Consider the following 21,388-nt stretch of genomic DNA (forward strand, 5'->3'; position numbering starts at 1 on the left):
TTACGGTCATTACGAGTTTATGGTCATGCCGTTTGGTTTAACTAATGCACCAGCTGTGTTCATGGACCTTATGAACCGAGTGTGTGGACCATACCTTGACAAGTTTGTCATTGTTTTCATTGATGACATACTTATTTACTCAAAGAATGACCAAGAACACGGTGAACATTTGAGAAAGGTGTTAGAAGTATTGAGGAATGAAGAATTGTACGCTAAGTTTTCAAAGTGTGCATTTTGGTTGGAAGAAGTTCAATTCCTCGGTCACATAGTGAACAAAGAAGGTATTAAGGTGGATCCGGCAAAGATAGAAACTGTTGAAAAGTGGGAAACCCCGAAAACTCCGAAACACATACGCCAGTTTTTAGGACTAGCTGGTTACTACAGAAGGTTCATCCAAGACTTTTCCAGAATAGCAAAACCCTTGACTGCATTAACGCATAAAGGGAAGAAATTTGAATGGAAGGATGAACAAGAGAAAGCGTTTCAGTTATTGAAGAAAAAGCTAACTACGGCACCTATATTGTCATTGCCTGAAGGGAATGATGATTTTGTGATTTATTGTGACGCATCAAAGCAAGGTCTCGGTTGTGTATTAATGCAACGAACGAAGGTGATTGCTTATGCCTCTAGACAATTGAAGATTCACGAGCAAAATTATACGACGCATGATTTGGAATTAGGCGCGGTTGTTTTTGCATTAAAGACTTGGAGGCACTACTTATATGGGGTCAAAAGTATTATATATACCGACCACAAAAGTCTTCAACACATATTTAATCAGAAACAACTGAATATGAGGCAGCGTAGGTGGATTGAATTGTTGAATGATTACGACTTTGAGATTCGTTACCACCCGGGGAAGGCAAATGTGGTAGCCGATGCCTTGAGAAGGAAGGACAGAGAACCCATTCGAGTAAAATCTATGAATATAATGATTCATAATAACCTTACTACTCAAATAAAAGAGGCGCAACAAGGAGTTTTAAAAGAGGGAAATTTAAAGGATGAAATACCCAAAGGATCGGAGAAGCATCTTAATATTCGGGAATACGGAACCCGGTATAGGGCTGAAAGGATTTGGGTACCAAAATTTGGAGATATGAGAGAAATGGTACTTAGAGAAGTTCATAAAACCAGATACTCAATACATCCTGGAACGGGGAAGATGTACAAGGATCTCAAGAAACATTTTTGGTGGCCGGGTATGAAAGCCGATGTTGCTAAATACGTAGGAGAATGTTTGACGTGTTCTAAGGTCAAAGCTGAGCATCAGAAACCATCAGGTCTACTTCAACAACCCAAAATCCCGGAATGGAAATGGGAAAACATTACCATGGATTTCATCACTAAATTGCCAAGGACTGCAAGTGGTTTTGATACTATTTGGGTAATAGTTGACCATCTCACCAAATCAGCACACTTATTGCCAATAAGAGAAGATGACAAGATGGAGAAGTTAGCACGACTGTATTTGAAGGAAGTCATCTCCAGACATGGAATACCAATCTCTATTATCTCTGATAGGGATGGCAGATTTATTTCAAGATTCTGGCAGACATTACAGCAAGCATTAGGAACTCGTCTAGACATGAGTACTGCCTATCATCCACAAACTGATAGGCAGAGCGAAAGGACGATACAAACGCTTGAAGACATGCTACGAGCATGTGTTATTGATTTCGGAAACAGTTGGGATCGACATCTACCGTTAGCAGAATTTTCCTACAACAACAGCTACCATTCAAGCATTGAGATGGCGCCGTTTGAAGCACTTTATGGTAGAAAGTGCAGGTCTCCGATTTGTTGGAGTGAAGTGGGGGATAGACAGATTACGGGTCCGGAGATTATACAAGAAACTACCGAGAAGATCATCCAAATTCAACAACGGTTGAAAACCGCCCAAAGTCGACAAAAGAGCTACGCTGACATTAAAAGAAAAGATATAGAATTTGAAATTGGAGAGATGGTCATGCTTAAAGTTGCACCTTGGAAAGGCGTTGTTCGATTTGGTAAACGAGGGAAATTAAATCCAAGGTATATTGGACCATTCAAGATTATTGATCGTGTCGGACCAGTAGCTTACCGACTTGAGTTACCTCAACAACTCGCGGCTGTACATAACACTTTCCACGTCTCGAATTTGAAGAAATGTTTTGCTAAAGAAGATCTCACTATTCCGTTAGATGAAATCCAAATCAACGAAAAACTTCAATTCATCGAAGAACCCGTCGAAATAATGGATCGTGAGGTTAAAAGACTTAAGCAAAACAAGATACCAATTGTTAAGGTTCGATGGAATGCTCGTAGAGGACCCGAGTTCACCTGGGAGCGTGAAGATCAGATGAAGAAGAAATACCCGCATCTATTTCCAGAAGATTCGTCAACACCTTCAACAGCTTAAAATTTCGGGACGAAATTTATTTAACGGGTAGGTACTGTAGTGACCCGAACTTTTCCATGTTTATATATATTAATTGAGATTGATATTTACATGATTAAATGTTTCTAACATGTTAAGCAATCAAACTTGTTAAGACTTGATTAATTGAAATAGGTTTCATATAGACAATTGACTACCCAAGTTGACCGGTGATTCACGAACGTTAAAACTTGTAAAAACTATATGATGACATATATATGGTTATATATATAGTTAACATGATATTATGATAAGTAAACATATCATTAAGTATATTAACAATGAACTAAATATGTAAAAACAAGACTACTAACTTAATGATTTTGAAACGAGACATATATGTAACGATTATCGTTGTAACGACATTTAATGTATATATATCATATTAAGAGATATTCGTACATCATAATATCATGATAATATAATAATTTAAAATCTCTTTTGATATTATAAACATTGGGTTAACAACATTTAACAAGATCGTTAACCTAAAGGTTTCAAAACGAAATTTACATGTAACGACTAACGATGACTTAACGACTCAGTTAAAATGTATATACATGTAGTGTTTTAATATGTATTCATAAACTTTTGAAAGAATTCAAGACACTTATCAAAATACTTCTACTTAACAAAAATGCTTACAATTACATCTTCGTTCAGTTTCATCAACAATTCTACTCGTATGCACCCGTATTCGTACTCGTACAATACACAGCTTTTAGATGTATGTACTATTGGTATATACACTCCAATGATCAGCTCTTAGCAGCCCATGTGAGTCACCTAACACATGTGGGAACCATCATTTGGCAACTAGCATGAAATATCTCATAAAATTACAAAAATATGAGTAATCATTCATGACTTATTTACATGAAAACAAAATTACATATCCTTTATATCTAATCCATACACCAACGACCAAAAACACCTACAAACACTTTCATTCTTCAATTTTCTTCATCTAATTGGTCTCTCTCAAGTTCTATCTTCAAGTTCTAAGTGTTCTTCATAAATTCCAAAAGTTCTAGTTTCATAAAATCAAGAATACTTTCAAGTTTGCTAGCTCACTTCCAATCTTGTAAGGTGATCATCCAACCTCAAGAAATCTTTGTTTCTTACAGTAGGTTATCATTCTAATACAAGGTAATAATCATATTCTAACTTTGGTTCAATTTCTATAACTATAACAATCTTATTTCAAGTGATGATCTTACTTGAACTTGTTTTTCGTGTCATGATTCTGCTTCAAGAACTTCGAGCCATCCAAGGATCCATTGAAGCTAGATCTATTTTTCTCTTTTCCAGTAGGTTTATCCAAGGAACTTAAGGTAGTAATGATTTTCATAACATCATTCGATTCATACATATAAAGCTATCTTATTCGAAGGTTTAAACTTGTAATCACTAGAACATAGTTTAGTTAATTCTAAACTTGTTCGCAAATAAAAGTTAATCCTTCTAACTTGACTTTTAAAATCAACTAAACACATGTTCTATATCTGTATGATATGCTAACTTAATGATTTAAAACCTGGAAACACGAAAAACACCGTAAAACCGGATTTACGCCGTCGTAGTAACACCGCGGGCTGTTTTGGGTTAGTTAATTAAAAACTATGATAAACTTTGATTTAAAAGTTGTTATTCTGAGAAAATGATTTTTATTATGAACATGAAACTATATCCAAAAATTATGGTTAAACTCAAAGTGGAAGTATGTTTTCTAAAATGGTCATCTAGACGTCGTTCTTTCGACTGAAATGACTACCTTTACAAAAACGACTTGTAACTTATTTTTCTGACTATAAACCTATACTTTTTCTGTTTAGATTCATAAAATAGAGTTAAATATGAAACCATAGCAATTTGATTCACTCAAAACGGATTTAAAATGAAGAAGTTATGGGTAAAACAAGATTGGATAATTTTTCTCATTTTAGCTACGTGAAAATTGGTAACAAATCTATTCCAACCATAACTTAATCAACTTGTATTGTATATTATGTAATCTTGAGATACCATAGACACGTATACAATGTTTCAACCTATCATGTCGACACATCTATATATATTTCGGAACAACCATAGACACTCTATATGTGAATGTTGGAGTTAGCTATACAGGGTTGAGGTTGATTCCAAAATATATATAGTTTGAGTTGTGATCAATACTGAGATACGTATACACTGGGTCGTGGATTGATTCAAGATAATATTTATAGATTTATTTCTGTACATCTAACTGTGGACAACTAGTTGTAGGTTACTAACGAGGACAGCTGACTTAATAAACTTAAAACATCAAAATATATTAAAAGTGTTATAAATATATTTTGAACATACTTTGATATATATGTATATATTGTTATAGGTTCGTGAATCAACCAGTGGCCAAGTCTTACTTCCCGACGAAGTAAAAATCTGTGAAAGTGAGTTATAGTCCCACTTTTAAAATCTAATATTTTTGGAATGAGAATACATGCAGGTTTTATAAATGATTTACAAAATAGACACAAGTACGTGAAACTACATTCTATGGTTGAATTATCGAAATCGAATATGCCCCTTTTTATTAAGTCTGGTAATCTAAGAATTAGGGAACAGACACCCTAATTGACGCGAATCCTAAAGATAGATCTATTGGGCTTAACAAACCCCATCCAAAGAACCGGATGCTTTAGTACTTCGAAATTTATATCATATCCAAAGGGTGTCCCGGAATGATGGGGATATTCTTATATATGCATCTTGTTAATGTCGGTTACCAGGTGTTCACCATATGAATGATTTTTATCTCTATGTATGGGATGTGTATTGAAATATGAAATCTTGTGGTCTATTATTATGATTTGATATATATAGGTTAAACCTATAACTCACCAACATTTTTGTTGACGTTTTAAGCATGTTTATTCTCAGGTGATTATTAAGAGCTTCCGCTGTCGCATACTTAAATAAGGACGAGATTTGGAGTCCATGCTTGTATGATATTGTGTAAAAACTGCATTCAAGAAACTTATTTTGTTGTAACATATTTGTGTTGTAAACCATTATGTAATGGTCGTGTGTAAACAGGATATTTTAGATTATCATTATTTGATAATCTACGTAAATCTTTTTAAACCTTTATTGATGAAATAAAGGTTATGGTTTGTTTTAAAATGAATGCAGTCTTTGAAAAACGTCTCATATAGAGGTCAAAACCTCGCAACGAAATCAATTAATATGGAACGTTTTTAATCAATAAGAACGGGACATTTCAATTAATAGATGGGGGGTATTGTCTAATTGAGTGACAACTCATTGGAGTCTGTCGAACCTATCTTCAAATTAATTATCCTAATAATTAATAATGATTATGGTTGTCCTATTTAGTGACGTTCATATGGAATCTATTATAATCATTTAATTAATTATTCGGGTTGGGTAATTGATTATTCAAACTGATCAAGTGGGTAAATTAATATTCATATCTAATCAAAACAGGGGTGGATTACATACAGTGATAACTGGTGTAATTGTTGACAGAAGTGATAACTGCGTCACAGTTTAAATCCTTAATTAGTTGGAATATTTGACTTCGGGTATAAGGGTAATTTGACGAGGACACTCGCACTTTATATTTATGACCGATGGACTATTATGGACAAAAACCAGATAGACGTATCAAATAAACCAGGACAAAGGACAATTAACCCATGGTAATAAATTAAAATCAACACGTTAAACATCATGATTACGGAAGTTTAAATAAGCATAATCCTTTTATTTCATATTCTATCGCAATTTTATTTATTGTTATTTTATTTATCGTCATTTATTTATTTTACGCACTTTAATTATTGTCATTTATCTTTACGCTTAAAAATATAAAATCGACAAACCGGTCATTAAACGGTAAAAACCCCCCTTTTATAATAATATTACTACTTATATATATATATTTATATAAATATAGTTTTATAAAAATATAGTACGTAATCACTAGCTCCCTGTGGAACGAACCGGACTTACTAAAAACTACACTACTATACGATTAGGTACACTGCCTATAGTGTTGTAGCAAGGTTTAGGTATATCCCATCCGTAAATTAATAAAACTTGTGTCATATTTTGTAGTATTTCCTAGTAAAAATAATACTATTTCGTACCCTCACCCAACATCACGATTACTTCGGCTCAAATAAGCATAATAATAACTTAGTTACGATACATTAATTTAAAAAGGAAGAACATAGCTTACAGTGGTGATTAATCGCGTAGCGTTACACGGGCAGAGTTTCGACTTTAAAACCCGTAAAATATTTCTTACAATAACCCAATTATTATTAAACTTAAATTAAACTTAGTATTATAAATATAAATATATATATTCTTACAGAGGGAAAGAAAGAAAAATGAAGTGAAGGTGTTCTTTTTCATTACTACGTGGCAAATGTTGATTTGAAATTTTCACTTATGACCCCTTAACTATGCTCAATTAACAACTTTTTATTATTTATTATTATTCTTATTATGAATTATTTAAATATTATATTATATTCTTGTGCATAGTTGACTTGTACTTTCAGCTCCGTTGCGTCGAGCGTTGATAGTTGGCTCGGGTACCGGTTCCGGATTTTCGAACGTCCTTTCGTATAATTTAATATCTTGTACTTTGCGTTTTGTAACTTGTACTCTTGTCATTTTTAGACGTTTCTCATCAATAAATTGAACCTTTTGAATTGTATCTTGTACATTTGAGCTTTTTGGATGTTTTGGTCTTTCAAATCTTCGTTTTTGTCTTTAAATCTTCATTTTCGAGCGATTTGCGTCTTTTGTCTTCGCACTTATTTATTTAACTATTACAACTAAAAATAAGGAAATTACATTTAAAAACTTTACATATTGGAACGATATTGCTACTAAATATATGTTCATTTGGAGCACTATCAAATATCCCCACACTTGAGCGTTGCTTGTCCTCAAGCAATACAGAACTTGAAATAAAAACATACATGAATCACTTTTTTATTCATCACATTTTGTACATCAGTGACTTTGATATAGCGGTATAAACAATGACAGTAATGATGGTTAAAGGTGGGTGTGTCATCCACAGTTGCCTTGGGTTTAGGTCAACGACACTTGCAATCAAATAGCCGATTTACTTTCGGTTTCCAAAGCAAAGTGCACATTTGAAAGGCGGTTTACAGTCCCACATGACTATAAAAATGTAGATCCTTAAGGAAATTGGATCTTTATGAAAACATTTGATCTTTTTGAAAATTTAATCTAGCTTTTACCCTAGATAAGTTTTCCGGAATAACCCTTCATCGGTGTTTGCAAAATATTTTTGTGGGTTGTGTGGGTTTCAGATTTGAAAATTTTAGCTCAACACTTGTGGTTTTGTGTTACCCACTTGCTAACCTTGTATTAGGAAAGCAACACGTCCAGTTTACTTGTTCCGTATATTACCTTTCGGTAAACTACCGTCCGGTTGTAAAGGAAAGCGATGAACAAGAAACTGTTAAGGCAATGTCTAATGACATGCAGATGATTATGGTCTTTAAACGTGTCGGATGCTAGAACTATCCTTGGTAGGAGCAATAGTAAAGATCATCCTATAATTTTTCGGTCTGGCACAAGGTCCTGTCTCCGACCATGCTATGCAACCACCGTTCTTACGGTTGACACCCGATTTGGTTCAGGTGACCTAATGAATTCCAATGAATTCTCAGGATTTTACGTTCAATGGTAATGAACGCATTGAAAATAGGTTTTCAGAAAACAAATCGGTTTTATTTTTGATCAAAATATTTTCTCGTTCAAGCTCGAGTTTAGATATCATTGAATTCCATGAGTTTGTAATTCTCAATCTTTAAGGTCAATCTCTAGGATTGAGTAATATCAGTCTTAAAAGCTGATTTTTGATCTTTAAGAAGATTATCCTTTCTGGGTATTTGATTCATTAGTCTTATCAAGCTAATTTTCACGGTGCCCCCCATTATGCGAGATAAATCCTTCTCATGGTTAGGATAAATCTGACCACTTGGTGACCCTGTTTGATGCTGAGGTCCGTGGATTTCCTGCTGATTTTAGAGATAACTTTTCTAGATTTTTCGTCAACCTACAGCTGGTCTGGACGACAACTTGTTGACCTAAATCAAGAAGCGCGTGTCTTTTTCGGAAGACTTTACTTCCTTTTAATGATGGAATTGATTCATCGTGTAGATCCATCTTTCTTTAATAAATCGGGTAAAACAGTTAATTTAGTCCAAAACAAAAACACCTGCAATAACTTTACAGAAACATGTGATAGATAGTTTTTAATTGAATAACTTAGTACATTCTCCCCACACTTAGTTTCTTTCTTTGCCTTTTTATTCTCCTTTATTCCATTTTAAATGAATTCAAGCGTTTTAGGTTGTTTCTCAATTTATGTCCTTTCCGAGGTAACGATAATTTCGGCATTAACACCTAGTTTTATCGTTCATAAATATGTATAAACATGATTTTGAATTCATTTAGTTAAAAAATTTTAAAATTTTCATAATATTTGGCAAATAAACCAAGTGCAAACCCGAAAGAATTTATAACCCTTCCCTACACTTAAGATCATGCAATGCCCTCATTTGCATGAAATCAGACTATAATTATAAATTCATGAGGGTGATTAACGTAGAAAAGTGATTAAAAATACCGAGTTTGCAAACATATTGTTATTTCACATTTGATTTTTTGCGTCTTGTCAAAATCAGTAGCTTTTGCTGAACTTCATGACAGTCTTTGAAAGTGCGCTGTTTTACCCTGTTGTGTACATAACATAAAATACAAACATATATATACATATTTTTGAAGTTTGGTACATAACCCCACGTTCAAAAATTTATAATATATAATATTTTTGGCATCCTTTAGATCAATAAAATTAAAAATAATGATAACAAAATTTGTCGCCCCGCCCTCGGGTAAAGCAATTTCGGTTCAATGACCTAGTGTTCAACTTACGACGAATTTTAAAAATCATATTTTTAACTTAAAGAAATAAAGTAAATTTTGTTTTTTAAAATCACAATAAAACATAAATTAAAATGCATATTAATTTCAAATAAAACCTAAAAAAAAATAAAAATTCAGAATGGAGGGAGAAAACTAGTTCTTTAGTGTCTGCTAGTGGAAAAGACCAATCGGATTCCATTCTCGGAACTACACGAGAACAGAACAAATAACTTTAGACAGCATTATCTTTTTAGAACATTCGAATCTCCCCACACTTAGGTAGCTGTGGTGTTGAAATTGTGATTAACTTCATTGTCAATTTCTCTTGGTCCATAATCAACTTGCCTATCTGTGACTTTTTCTTTAAGCCAGTGCCCGGCTTCTTCCGTAATATCCCATAATTCAACTAGCTTCGCCCTTTCTTTAGGCAACAGATTGGATACTAACCGGTTACATAACTTAAAGTTCCCCTTACTTCTAGCATCAATAGCCCGTTTAAAAAGTTTCTTTATTGAACTGTTAATAACGGGGTCATTTAATTTCGTATCAATAACGGGGTTCTTTGTTATCATGTCATCATTAGGTGTTACTTCATTTTCCCCACACTTAGGCGTTTTATTATTATTAAGCACTACCGTTGGAGTTGGTAAAACAATATGGTTCTTACCAATCGTTTTTTCTGGTTCAACGGTCTTGGTTGGTGGAGATTTAGACTTTCGAATCATAAAGGTGATAGATTTGTCACCACTTTTAAGTGTCATTCTTCCATTTCCTACATCAAATAACGCCCCGGTGGACGCAAAGAATGGTCGACCTAAAATTAGAGGAATGTTTGGGTCCTCTTCTATGTCAATGACAATGAATTCGACTAGAAAGGTTAAATTACCTACTTGAATGGGTAGGTTGTCAGCAATTCCAACTGGGTGCTTAATGGTTTGATCAAAGAGTCGAACACTCATATCCGTTGGACTTAACTCACCTACTCCTAATCTCTTATATAATGAAAGAGACATAACACTCACACTTGCACCTAAATCTGCTAGTGCATCATACATGACACAATCACTAAGTAGACAAGGAACAATAAATTCACCCGGATCACCTACCCTAGGTGGAGGTTTTGGTGGAACTGTCTTCACCGGGTTTATCTTTACGGTTTTTGTTTCTTGTACTTTCTTATTCTTTTTCTTCTTCTTCTTTCCAGAGGTATCACAATCTTTATTACCTATTACTTGCTCATACTCAACTTCTTTTCTTGGAAACGGGATGGGTGGTTTGTATGGTGCCACCACTAGCTTTACATACTCGGGTGGTGGTGGTGTAACTTCTTCATTGTTACTCTCATCTAAAACCTTCCCATCTTCTGGTGCTGGTTTTTCAGAATTCGTTGAAACCATATTAACATTCTCATTCCGAGGATTTACTTCAGTATTACTCGGTAGCTTTCCTTGTTCCCTCTCACTCATCATGCTAGCAAGAGTACCTACGTGTTTTTCTAGATTCAAAATGGAAGCTTGTTGAGTTCTTAATGACTGATCAAACCTCTCGTTCGTTTGGGTTTGAGTTTCAATAAATTGTGTTTGAGATTCAACTAGCTTGAATACCACGTCTTCCAGATTTGACTTCTTCTCGTCGGTTTGTTGTGGTGGTTTATACAAGCCAGGTCTTTGTTGATTGAAAGTGTTGTTTTGAGTTGGTTGGTTATTCGGACCTTGTTGGTTATACGAGTTATTGTCGGGTCCTTTTGGATTGTAAAGAATGTTTTGATTTCGATTGAAGTTTGGCCTTGGTGGTTGATAATTATTCTGATAACTATTTTCCAGCCTTTTGTTCATGTAGACAACATTCTCACGTTGTTCCATCGTTTGTTCAATGTGACAGTCTTTCATTAAGTGTGGTCCACCGCATTGCTCACAACTGATTCGTATTGCGTGAATATCTTTATTCATCTTTTCCATTCGTCTCTCGAAAGCATCTATTTTTGCGGAAACGGAATCAAAGTTATGGCTAGAATCGGCTCTAGCCGCTTTAGATGAACGATATATATCTTTCTCTTGGTGCCACTCATGAGAGTGGGAGGCTGTGTTATCAATAATTTTGTAAGCTTCAGTTGCGGTTTTCTTCATAATGGAACCACCAGCTGTTATGTCGATGTCTTTTCGTGTAGCAACGTTGACACCTTGGTAGAATATTTGTACTATTTGATAAGTGTCTAATCCGTGTTGAGGACATCCTCTCAACAACTTTCCAAATCTTTTCCACGCCTCATATAGAGTTTCATTTGACTTTTGTGTGAACGTAACAATTTCTCCTTGAAGTCTCACGGCTTTAGATGCCGGAAAGAATCTTTTAAGAAAATTTTCAACTAAAACATCCCATGTGTCAATCGCCCCTTCAGGTAACGATTCTAACCAATCTTTGGCTTCTCCCTTTAAAGTCCAGGGAAACAACATGAGATAGATTTGTTCGTCTTCAACTTCTCGGATTTTAAATAGTGTGCAGATCCTATTAAAGGTACGAAGATGTTCGTTTGGATCTTCCTTCGGCGCACCACTATATTGGCACTGATTAGTTACCATGTGTAGGATTTGTCCTTTGATTTCATAATCTGGCGCATTAATGTCTGGCTTAATAATGGCGTGACCTTGGCCCGTGCGTGTGGCTCTCATTCGGTCTTCCATACTTAGAGGTTCCAGATTTTCCATAATTGAATTTGTTGAATACGAATCACTAGAAGATTCTGATTTAATGGTTTGTGGTTCAGGAGGAATGATTAGTGGTTCTGGATCTTGGAATTGTCCCTGAATATTCTCCGGATTCTCAATTGTGAGGTCGGGTTCAAAAGATGGATTATCGGAAATTTGAGTTGGAGTTCTTGGTCGACTAGATGATGATTCTAAAGAAAAATCAACGGCGACAATATTGGCTAGATGTCTTGATCGAGTTATAGGTGGTGAACGTATGAAAGGTGGTGAACGTTTTACTCGGTGCATTCACTGAATATCCTATTAGTTTTTAAAAGGAAAGAAAAATTATATAAGTTATCCAATCAATAGACTTTTCTGATTTTGCCCACGTTTCGAATAGCCAAAAGATGCAGCAGAGGGGCAGGATTCGTTTGGTCTCAATATAATTGAGTACTGTTTGGCTCCAATAACCCGGTCCACGTACAAATCCAACTATTACTACGAACCAGAAAATTTTGATGTCTATCAATTTAACCACTTAAAATAAATTTTCGTAATTTTAAGAAATTTAGATAAGAAGTAGAATAAAAATCTTATCCTAAAACTAGAATAGCGAGAAATAAGAAAGAAAAAAAAAAAAAAAAAAACGCGTCGAAAAAGATCGAAAAATAAAAGGTCGAAAAATAGGCTTCGAAAAATAAAAATAAGAAAGTAGCGCGAAAAATGGCGTCGCAAAATTCTAAAGCACATAAATCTTAGTCTAAGGAATAAGTACTTAAGGGATTTTACGGCAAACCTAAAAATTCTAGAAATAAAAATAACTATGGCAAAACTAAACTTAATACTAAAAATTGTAACTAGAGTCTAAAAATCTAAAGGTAATAAAAAAAACTTTTTTTTTTAATTTTTTTTTTATATTTCGTTTTTTAAGGATTTTAAATTTTTTTTTTTAAAATTTTTTTTTATATTTTTTTTTAAATTTTTTTCTAAAAAAAACGATTTTTTTACAATTTTTTTTTAAAACGAATTTTTTTTCTTAAAAAAAAAACGATTTTTTTTACACAATTTTTTTTTTTTTTTACGTTTTTTTTTTTTTTTAAACGATTTTTTTTTACAAATTAATAATTTTTTTATAATTATTATTTTTTTTCAAAACTTTTTTTTTAATTCATTTACTATTCATGAATAGTAAATGAAAAGAAATTAATTAATTTACTATTCACATGAAAGCGACATGATAGAAATTATTAATTACAAGTTACATAATATACCCCTGAAGTATTTAATAAATACGACTTTTTAAAACTTTACGTATCAAATTTGATTCTAAAATATTATTATATTATTATATTCTATTTCAATATTATTATATTATTATATTCTATTTCAATATTATTATATTATTATATTTTATTTCAATATTATTATAATTTAAAATATAGCATTTTAGCGCTCCCCGGCAGCGGCGCCAAAAACTTGATGATGTAGCGTGAGGGTACGAAATAGTATTATTTTTAATACAAAATACTACAAAATATGACACAAGTTTTATTAATTTACGGATGGGATATACCTAAACCTTGCTACAACACTATAGGCAGTGTACCTAATCGTAGAGTAGTGTAGTTTTTAGTAAGTCCGGTTCGTTCCACAGGGAGCTGGTGATACTTACTATATTTTTAACTATATTTATACAAAATATATATAATTATATAAGTAGTAATATTATTATAAAAGGGGGGTTTTACCGTTTAATGACCGGTTTGTCGATTCTATATTTTAAGCGTAAAGATAAATGATGATAATTAAAGTGCGTAAAATAATGACAATAAATAAAATGACAGTAAATAAAATTGCGAGTAATAAAATGACAGTAAATAAAGATACGATGAGAAATATAATAAAAGAATTATGCTTATTTAAACTTCCGTAATCATGATGTTTGACGTGTTGATTTTAATTTATTACCATGGGTTAATTGTCCTTTGTCCTGGTTTATTTGATACGTCTATCTGGTTTTTGTCCATAATAGTCCATCGGTCATAAATATAAAGTGCGAGTATCCTCGTCAAATTACCCTTATACCCGAAGTCAAATATTCCAACTGATTAAGGATTTAAACTGTGACGCAGTTATCACTTCTGTCAACAATTACACCAGTTATCACTGTATGTAATCCACCCCTGTTTTAATTAGTTTATGAATATTAATTCATCCACTTGATCAGAATGAATAATCAATTACCCAACCCAATTGATTAATTAAATGATTATAACAGATTCCATATGAACATCACTAAATAGGACAACCATAATCATTATTAATTATTAGGTTAATTAATTTGAAGATAGGTTCGACAGACTCCAATGAGTTGTCACTCAATTAGACAATACCCCCCATCTATTAATAGTCAATAGTTCAATTTCCACAAGTGTCGGTCTTTTGCCCAAACCTTAATTATGGTCCAAAGTTCAATAACCCCTTCTTAATATTTTAGCCCAACATCACGATTACTTCGGCTCAAATAAGCATAATAATAACTTAGTTACGATACATTAATTTAAAAAGGAAGAACATAGCTTACAGTGGTGATTAATCGCGTAGCGTTACACGGGCAGAGTTTCGACTTTAAAACCCGTAAAATATTTCTTACAATAACCCAATTATTATTAAACTTAAATTAAACTTAATATTATAAATATAAATATATATATTCTTACAGAGGGAAAGAAAGAAAAATGAAGTGAAGGTGTTCTTTTTCATTACTACGTGAATTCCATTTTATAGGCAAATGTTGATTTGAAATTTTCACTTATGACCCCTTAACTATGCTCAATTAACAACTTTTTATTATTTATTATTATTCTTATTATGAATTATTTAAATATTATATTATATTCTTGTGCATAGTTGACTTGTACTTTCAGCTCCGTTGCGTCGAGCGTTGATAGTTGGCTCGGGTACCGGTTCCGGATTTTCGAACGTCCTTTCGTATAATTTAATATCTTGTACTTTGCGTTTTGTAACTTGTACTCTTGTCATTTTTAGACGTTTCTCATCAATAAATTGAACCTTTTGAATTGTATCTTGTACATTTGAGCTTTTTGGACGTTTTGGTCTTTCAAATCTTCGTTTTTGTCTTTAAATCTTCATTTTCGAGCGATTTGCGTCTTTCGTCTTCGCACTTATTTATTTAACTATTACAACTAAAAATAAGGAAATTACATTTAAAAACTTTACATATTGGAACGATATTGCTACTAAATATATGTTCATTTGGAGCACTATCATCTACCTCTGAATTTCGAGAATCACTGAACACATCACTCCATTCCATATCCAAACTAACAAGACCCTTCTTTCCTTTTAAGTCGGCATCCATTGCTTGTTGTGTATGTATCACCTTGTCCAATCCTTTAATAGAAAGATGACCTTCAAGATACAACAGGTCTTTTAGGTCAGATATGTTGAACCCATTACCTCCTTCGATATGTACCTTGGATAGAGTTTGTAGACTCTTTAACCTACCAATCCCTAAGGGTGTACTGTTCAATTTTGGAGTATTTCTCATGTCAAGATGTCGCAGATTCGTTAACTTGGCAAAACTGTTTGGCAAGCTAACTAACCATAAACAGTAACGAACCGACAAGCTTTGGAGATTATAAAGCTTGCTGACCTCTTCTGGTACTTGTTCGATCCGTGTTCTCGAAAAATTGAGGTACCGCAAATGTTTGAGATCACCAATAGATTTTGGTACATTTGTGATGGAACCGTTAGTTAAGCTTAGCACCCTTAGGAGTTGTAATCGGGTAAGCGAAACTGGAAGAACATGGTCCAATGCATTGAAGACTGTCCAATAATCTTGACCAACGGACACCGGTAAGAACGTCCGTAAGCATCTTGATCTACCTAATTCCTTGAACTTTTTATATTCTGCAGACCTTTCACCGAATGAAAAGTGACGGAACTTCTCAAAATCATAGTTCACATCATTATCATCCGTCTTATCATCCAACCTAAAGAAGAACTCTCCTGCAACACTTATGGTCAGGTCATTCATCAAGTCGTGCATCGTGTATCTTGTTTCGTAATCCGTGGAATGCTGAAAAAAAGACCTTAAAGTTAGCTCTTCAAAGTAGTCGCGTCCCATACTCTCCATTGTGTTGTTATAGCCCTTTGATTGGGACAAGAAACCTTCTGCCATCCACAGTAGAACTAATTCCTCTTTGTTAAACAAGTATCCTTTTGGAAAAAAAGAGCAATATGCAAAGAGTTGTTTCAAATGTGGTGGGAGGTCATAATAGCTCAACCCTAGAGCTGGAATAATATCTCTTCCATCCCCTATATTCCATATCTCGCTGTCTAACACTTTTTGCCATTCATCTTCACTTGTTCCTTTTATCTTCAAGACCCTCCCAACTGCTACCAATGCCAGAGGCAAACCATGACATTTTGCAACTATACCTTGAGCAATTACTTTAAGTGATGGATATCTGTCAAACTTCTCTTCATCCAGTGCGTTGTAAAGCAATAACGACATAGCTATCTCATTAGACAAAGGCTTTAGATCGTTAAGTTGAATAGAGCCCATCACCAAAGCAACTTTTTCCTTGCGGGTGGTGACGATGATTTTACTTCCAGGGTAGCCGCCAACAAAAGGGCTTTTAAGAAGTTCCCATTTATTCTGATCTTCATTCCAAACATCGTCTAATACAACTAGGAACCTCTTCTTAGATAGTTTTTCTTGCAGAGCCTCTTGAAGCAGATTTAGGTCAGAAAATGCTTTTTCCTCCCCAAACACAGCTCCATAAATTGCGTTGCTAATTTTCAATACATCAAATTCTTGAGAAACATAAACCCATGCCCTCAGTTCAAACCCAGCCTTAACTTTCTCATCATTGTACAAAATTTTTGCAAGAGTTGTTTTCCCGATCCCACCGAGACCTACGATGGACATGACGCTTACTTTTCGATTCAAGTCTTCATCTTCCAACAACTTCCCGATCAATGCCTCTGTATCCGCTTCTCGACCCAAAACAGTGGACTTATCAATTAGTGAAGTTTGTACATTTTTTCCCTTGGATCCAGTTTTAGCTTTCACATTGACACCCAACAGGCCTAGTTTATTTCTCTCATCAGCAAGATCATTTAGTCTATATGTAATATCTTCTACCTTAGACTTCATAGTATGACCATAAATCATGTTATGAGGATATAAATTAGTACAACAAGCTGGAAAAAGCTTCAGTAACTTACTACTAGTGGCATGAGGTTCTTGATTCAGTTTGCGCTTTATAACTTCAGTGGCCAAATCATCAACCACATCGTCTATGTCGTAAGCCAATTCCCGAAGTCTGTGTAGCCACTCTTTATCAAATTGTTGGGTTATGTGCATCTGGTCTGCATCAGCAAGAGCTTTTTGGATCAGAATCAACTTCTCCTTCCATTTTTTCAGCTGAGAACGAATTCCTTCGTATTTAGGCAACTTCAACAACTCACCAGAGAGTAGCTTTTCAATTAGCACTGTAACAACAGCAGAAACAACGATTTCAGCCATTTAATTTTAATTCAGGGAAAGAAAGATTGTTGGTTTCTTTTTTTGTTTGTAAGGAGATGATCTGAATGATTTCAAAGGATGAGAAATAGCAGACCTTTTCTTTTCTTTTCTTTTTTGTGGCAAAAAATAGGATAAAATTAAATTAAAAAGAATCCAATCATCAAAAAAGATGATTGAGATTTGAGATAAGTTAGATGAGCAAGGCATCTCTGATTGGAACAAGAATAAAGTATAGAATTCGTGGTGTAGCAGATGAAGTAAAGAATAAAATTTGTGTGGTATAGCTTGAATGGATAAGCCACCAGTTGGATACGTTAGGTACCTGTAGTTTTTTTTTTCTTTTCTTTTTTAACTAAATCTTTAATACTTTAATTGTTGCATCACACCTTACATCGTGGAAACCTATTCCAGAATTTTATGAAGCATGATCGCGAGTTATTATTGAAGAAACAAGATAACAAAAACAAGTTGCTACTTCCAACATTAACCTCAATTGATGGTATTAATCTAATTGAGAGCTCAGATAGTTTCGGACAACCTTCTATATGAATTTCACGAAGATGAGGAAGTGATCCATTAGTTTTTGTCACAATTTGACCATTTCTCAAATCTTGGCATATCAGTAATTTCCAAGTATTCTAATGATGGAAATGATATATTATCAAAATATGTACAATTTTTGCATCCTTCTAACCTAAGCTCAGTTAGCTTATCAAGTGAGGTATCTCCAAACCAACTAGGGAATTTCATTCCCCCGTAGCTTATAATCTTCAGTTTGTTCAACTTAGTAGGAGGCCTTAAACTTTGAATTACTTCACATTCTACCTTTGAATTTCGAGAATCATTGAACACATCACTCCATTTCATAGCCAAACTAACAAGACCCTTCTTTCCTTTTAAGTCGGCATCCATTGCTTGTTGTGCATCTATCACTTTCTCCAATCTTCTAATGGAAAGATGACCTTCAAGATACAACAGCTCTTTTAGGTCAGATACATTGAACCCATTATCTCCTTCGATATGTACCTTGGATAGAGTTTGTAGCCTCTTTAACCTACCAATCCCTAAGGGTGTATTGTTCAATGATGGAGTATTAGTCATGTCTAGATGTCGCAGATTTGTTAACTTGGCAAGACTGATAGGCAACCTAACTAACTTAACACATTTACTAACCAACAAGCTTTGGAGATTATATAGCTCACTAACCTCATTCGGCACTTGTTCGATCTGTGTTCTTGAAAAATTGAGGTACCGCAAATGCTTGAGATCACCGATAGATTTTGGAACATTTGTGATGGAATCGTTAGTTAAGCTTAGCACCCTTAGGAGTTGTAATCGGGTAAGCAAATCTGGAAGAACACCGGTAAGAACGTCCGTAAGCATCTCGATCTATGTAATTCCTTGAACTTTTTATATTCTGCGGACCTTCGACCGAATGAAAAGTGACAGAACTTCTCAAAATCATAGTTCACATCATTTTCATCTGTCTTATCATCCAACCTAAAGAAGAACTCTCCTGCAACACTTTTTGCCAAGTCATTCATCAAGTCGTGCATCGTGTATTCTGTTTCGTCAGCCGTGGAATGCTGAAAAAACCTTGAAGTTAGCTCTTCAAAGTAGTCGCGTCCCATATTCTCCATTGTGTTGTTATTGCCCTTTAATTGGGACAAGAAACCTTCTGCCATCCACAATAGAACTAATTCCTCTTTGTTAAACAAGTAGCCTTTTGGATAAAAAGAGCAATATGCAAAGAGTTGTTTCAAATGTGGTGGGAGGTCATAATAGCTCAACTCTAGAGCTGGAAGAATTCTCCTTCCATCCCATATTTCGCTATTTAACACTTTTTGCCATTCATCTTCACTTTTTCCTTTTATCTTCAAGACCCTCCCAACTGCTACAAAAGCCATAGGCAAACCATCACATTTCTTAACTATATCTTGAGCAATTATTTGAAGAAATCGATAATTGTCAAAGTTCTCTTCATTCAGTGCGTTATAAGCTAATAACGACATAGCTATCTCATCAGACAAACCCATTATCTCGCAAGTATGAACAGAGTCCATCACTAAAGCAACTGTTTTGTTGCGGGTGGTGACGATGATTTTACTTCCAGGGTGACCACCGGCAAAAGGTATTTTAAGGTGTTCCCATTGATCGGGGTCTTCGTTCCAAACATCGTCTAATACAACAAAGAACCTCTTCTTTGATAGTATTTCTTTAAGGGCCACATGAAGTGTTTGTAGTTCAGAAAATGTTTTTTCCTCCCCAGTCACAGCTCGATACATTTTGTTGCTAATATTCAATACATCAAATTCTTGAGAAAGATAAACCCATGCCCTAAGTTTAAATTCATCCTCAACCTTTTCATCGTTGTACAAAAGCTTTGCAAGAGTTGATTTTCCAATCCCGCCCATACCTACTATGGACAAGACACTTACTTTCTGATTAAGGGCTTCGTGATCCAACAACTTTGCAAGCAATGTCTCTGTATCGGCATTCCGACCCAAAACTGTGGACTTATCAACCGGTGAAGTTTGTTCGAATTGAACATTTTCTTTCTTTGAACTATTTTTAGCTTTCACATTGACACCCAACTGGCCTAGTGTATTTCTCTGATCAGCAAGATCATATAGTCTAGTGGTAATCTCATCTAGCTTAGAACTCATCTTATTACCATAAATCATGTCATGAGGATTTAAATTGGTACAACAAGCTGGAAAAAGCATCAGTAACTTACTACAAGTGCTAGTAGTGGCATGAGGCTCTTGATTCAAGTTGCGCTTTATAACTTCAGTGGCCAAATCATCAACCACATCGTCTATGTCGTAAGCCAATTCCCGAAGTCTGTGTAGCCACTCTTTATCAAATTGTTGGGTTATGTGAGTCTGGTCTGCATCAGCAAGCACATCTTGGATCAAGGTCAACTTGTCCGTCCATTTGTTCAGCTGAGTATCGATTCCTTCATATCGAGCCAACTTCATCAAGTCACCAGAGAGTAGCTTTTCAATTAGCACTGTAACTGCAGCAGAAACAACAATTTCAGCCATTTAAATTTAGAGAAAACAAATATTGTTTGTTTCTTTTGTTGTTTGTAAGGAGATCTGAATGATTTCAAAGGATGGGAAATAGCAGTTTTTTTTTTTTGAACAAAATAGGATAAAATTAAATTAAAAAGAATCCAATCATCAAAATGATGATTGAGAATCTGAGATAAGTTAGATGAGCAAGGCATCTCTGATTGAACAAGAATAAAGTATAGAATTCTTGGTGTAGCACATGAAGTAAAGAAAATAAATTTGTGTGGTATAGCTTGAATGGATAAGCCACCAGTTGGATATACGTAAGGGATGGCCGATCCAATTCGTGATGGATATAGAAGAAGTTAAATGAATATGAATACGGATATGGATGAACCTAAATGTATATGGATATGGATGAAAAATTCATCCATGAATATATCTATTTACACCCGAAATACATATACAACTACATAAATATAGATATATGCTTACATATTTACTATTACGAATTCATTTACCGTTAATTTACATTTTACTTTCAACCTTATAATGAAATAACTGTGAAATATTATAATAAAACACATATATCTAACAAAATAAACATACAAATTACATATTTAATTTTTCATAATTTATGTTTAATAGTAAATTCAACAAATTGTGTTCTATCTTCGACGAAGATTACACTTTCTTGTGGATAGATTTTAATTATGTCATG

The 21,388-nt window shown here is 34.2% G+C and overlaps 2 protein-coding genes across 2 annotated transcripts in view; both read right to left on the bottom strand.

Moving 5' to 3' along the window:
* LOC139875784 (putative disease resistance RPP13-like protein 1) overlaps positions 1-17,694 on the bottom strand; it is a 135,760-nt gene extending 118,066 nt beyond the window's left edge. The window contains exon 1 of the mRNA XM_071863082.1: positions 15,379-17,694. Within this exon, the coding sequence (XP_071719183.1) occupies positions 15,379-17,650 (2,272 nt within the window). The 5' untranslated portion in view covers positions 17,651-17,694. The remainder of the gene's footprint in view (positions 1-15,378) is intronic.
* Positions 17,695-18,972: 1,278 nt separating this feature from the next.
* LOC139875785 (putative disease resistance RPP13-like protein 1) lies at positions 18,973-20,697 on the bottom strand. The gene has a single exon (XM_071863083.1). The coding sequence runs from the start codon at positions 20,695-20,697 to the stop codon at positions 18,973-18,975; it is 1,725 nt and encodes a 574-aa protein (XP_071719184.1).
* Positions 20,698-21,388: the final 691 nt, after the last annotated feature.

The sequence above is a fragment of the Rutidosis leptorrhynchoides genome, chromosome 11, assembly GCF_046630445.1.
Source record: "Rutidosis leptorrhynchoides isolate AG116_Rl617_1_P2 chromosome 11, CSIRO_AGI_Rlap_v1, whole genome shotgun sequence".
NCBI lineage: Eukaryota > Viridiplantae > Streptophyta > Magnoliopsida > Asterales > Asteraceae > Rutidosis > Rutidosis leptorrhynchoides.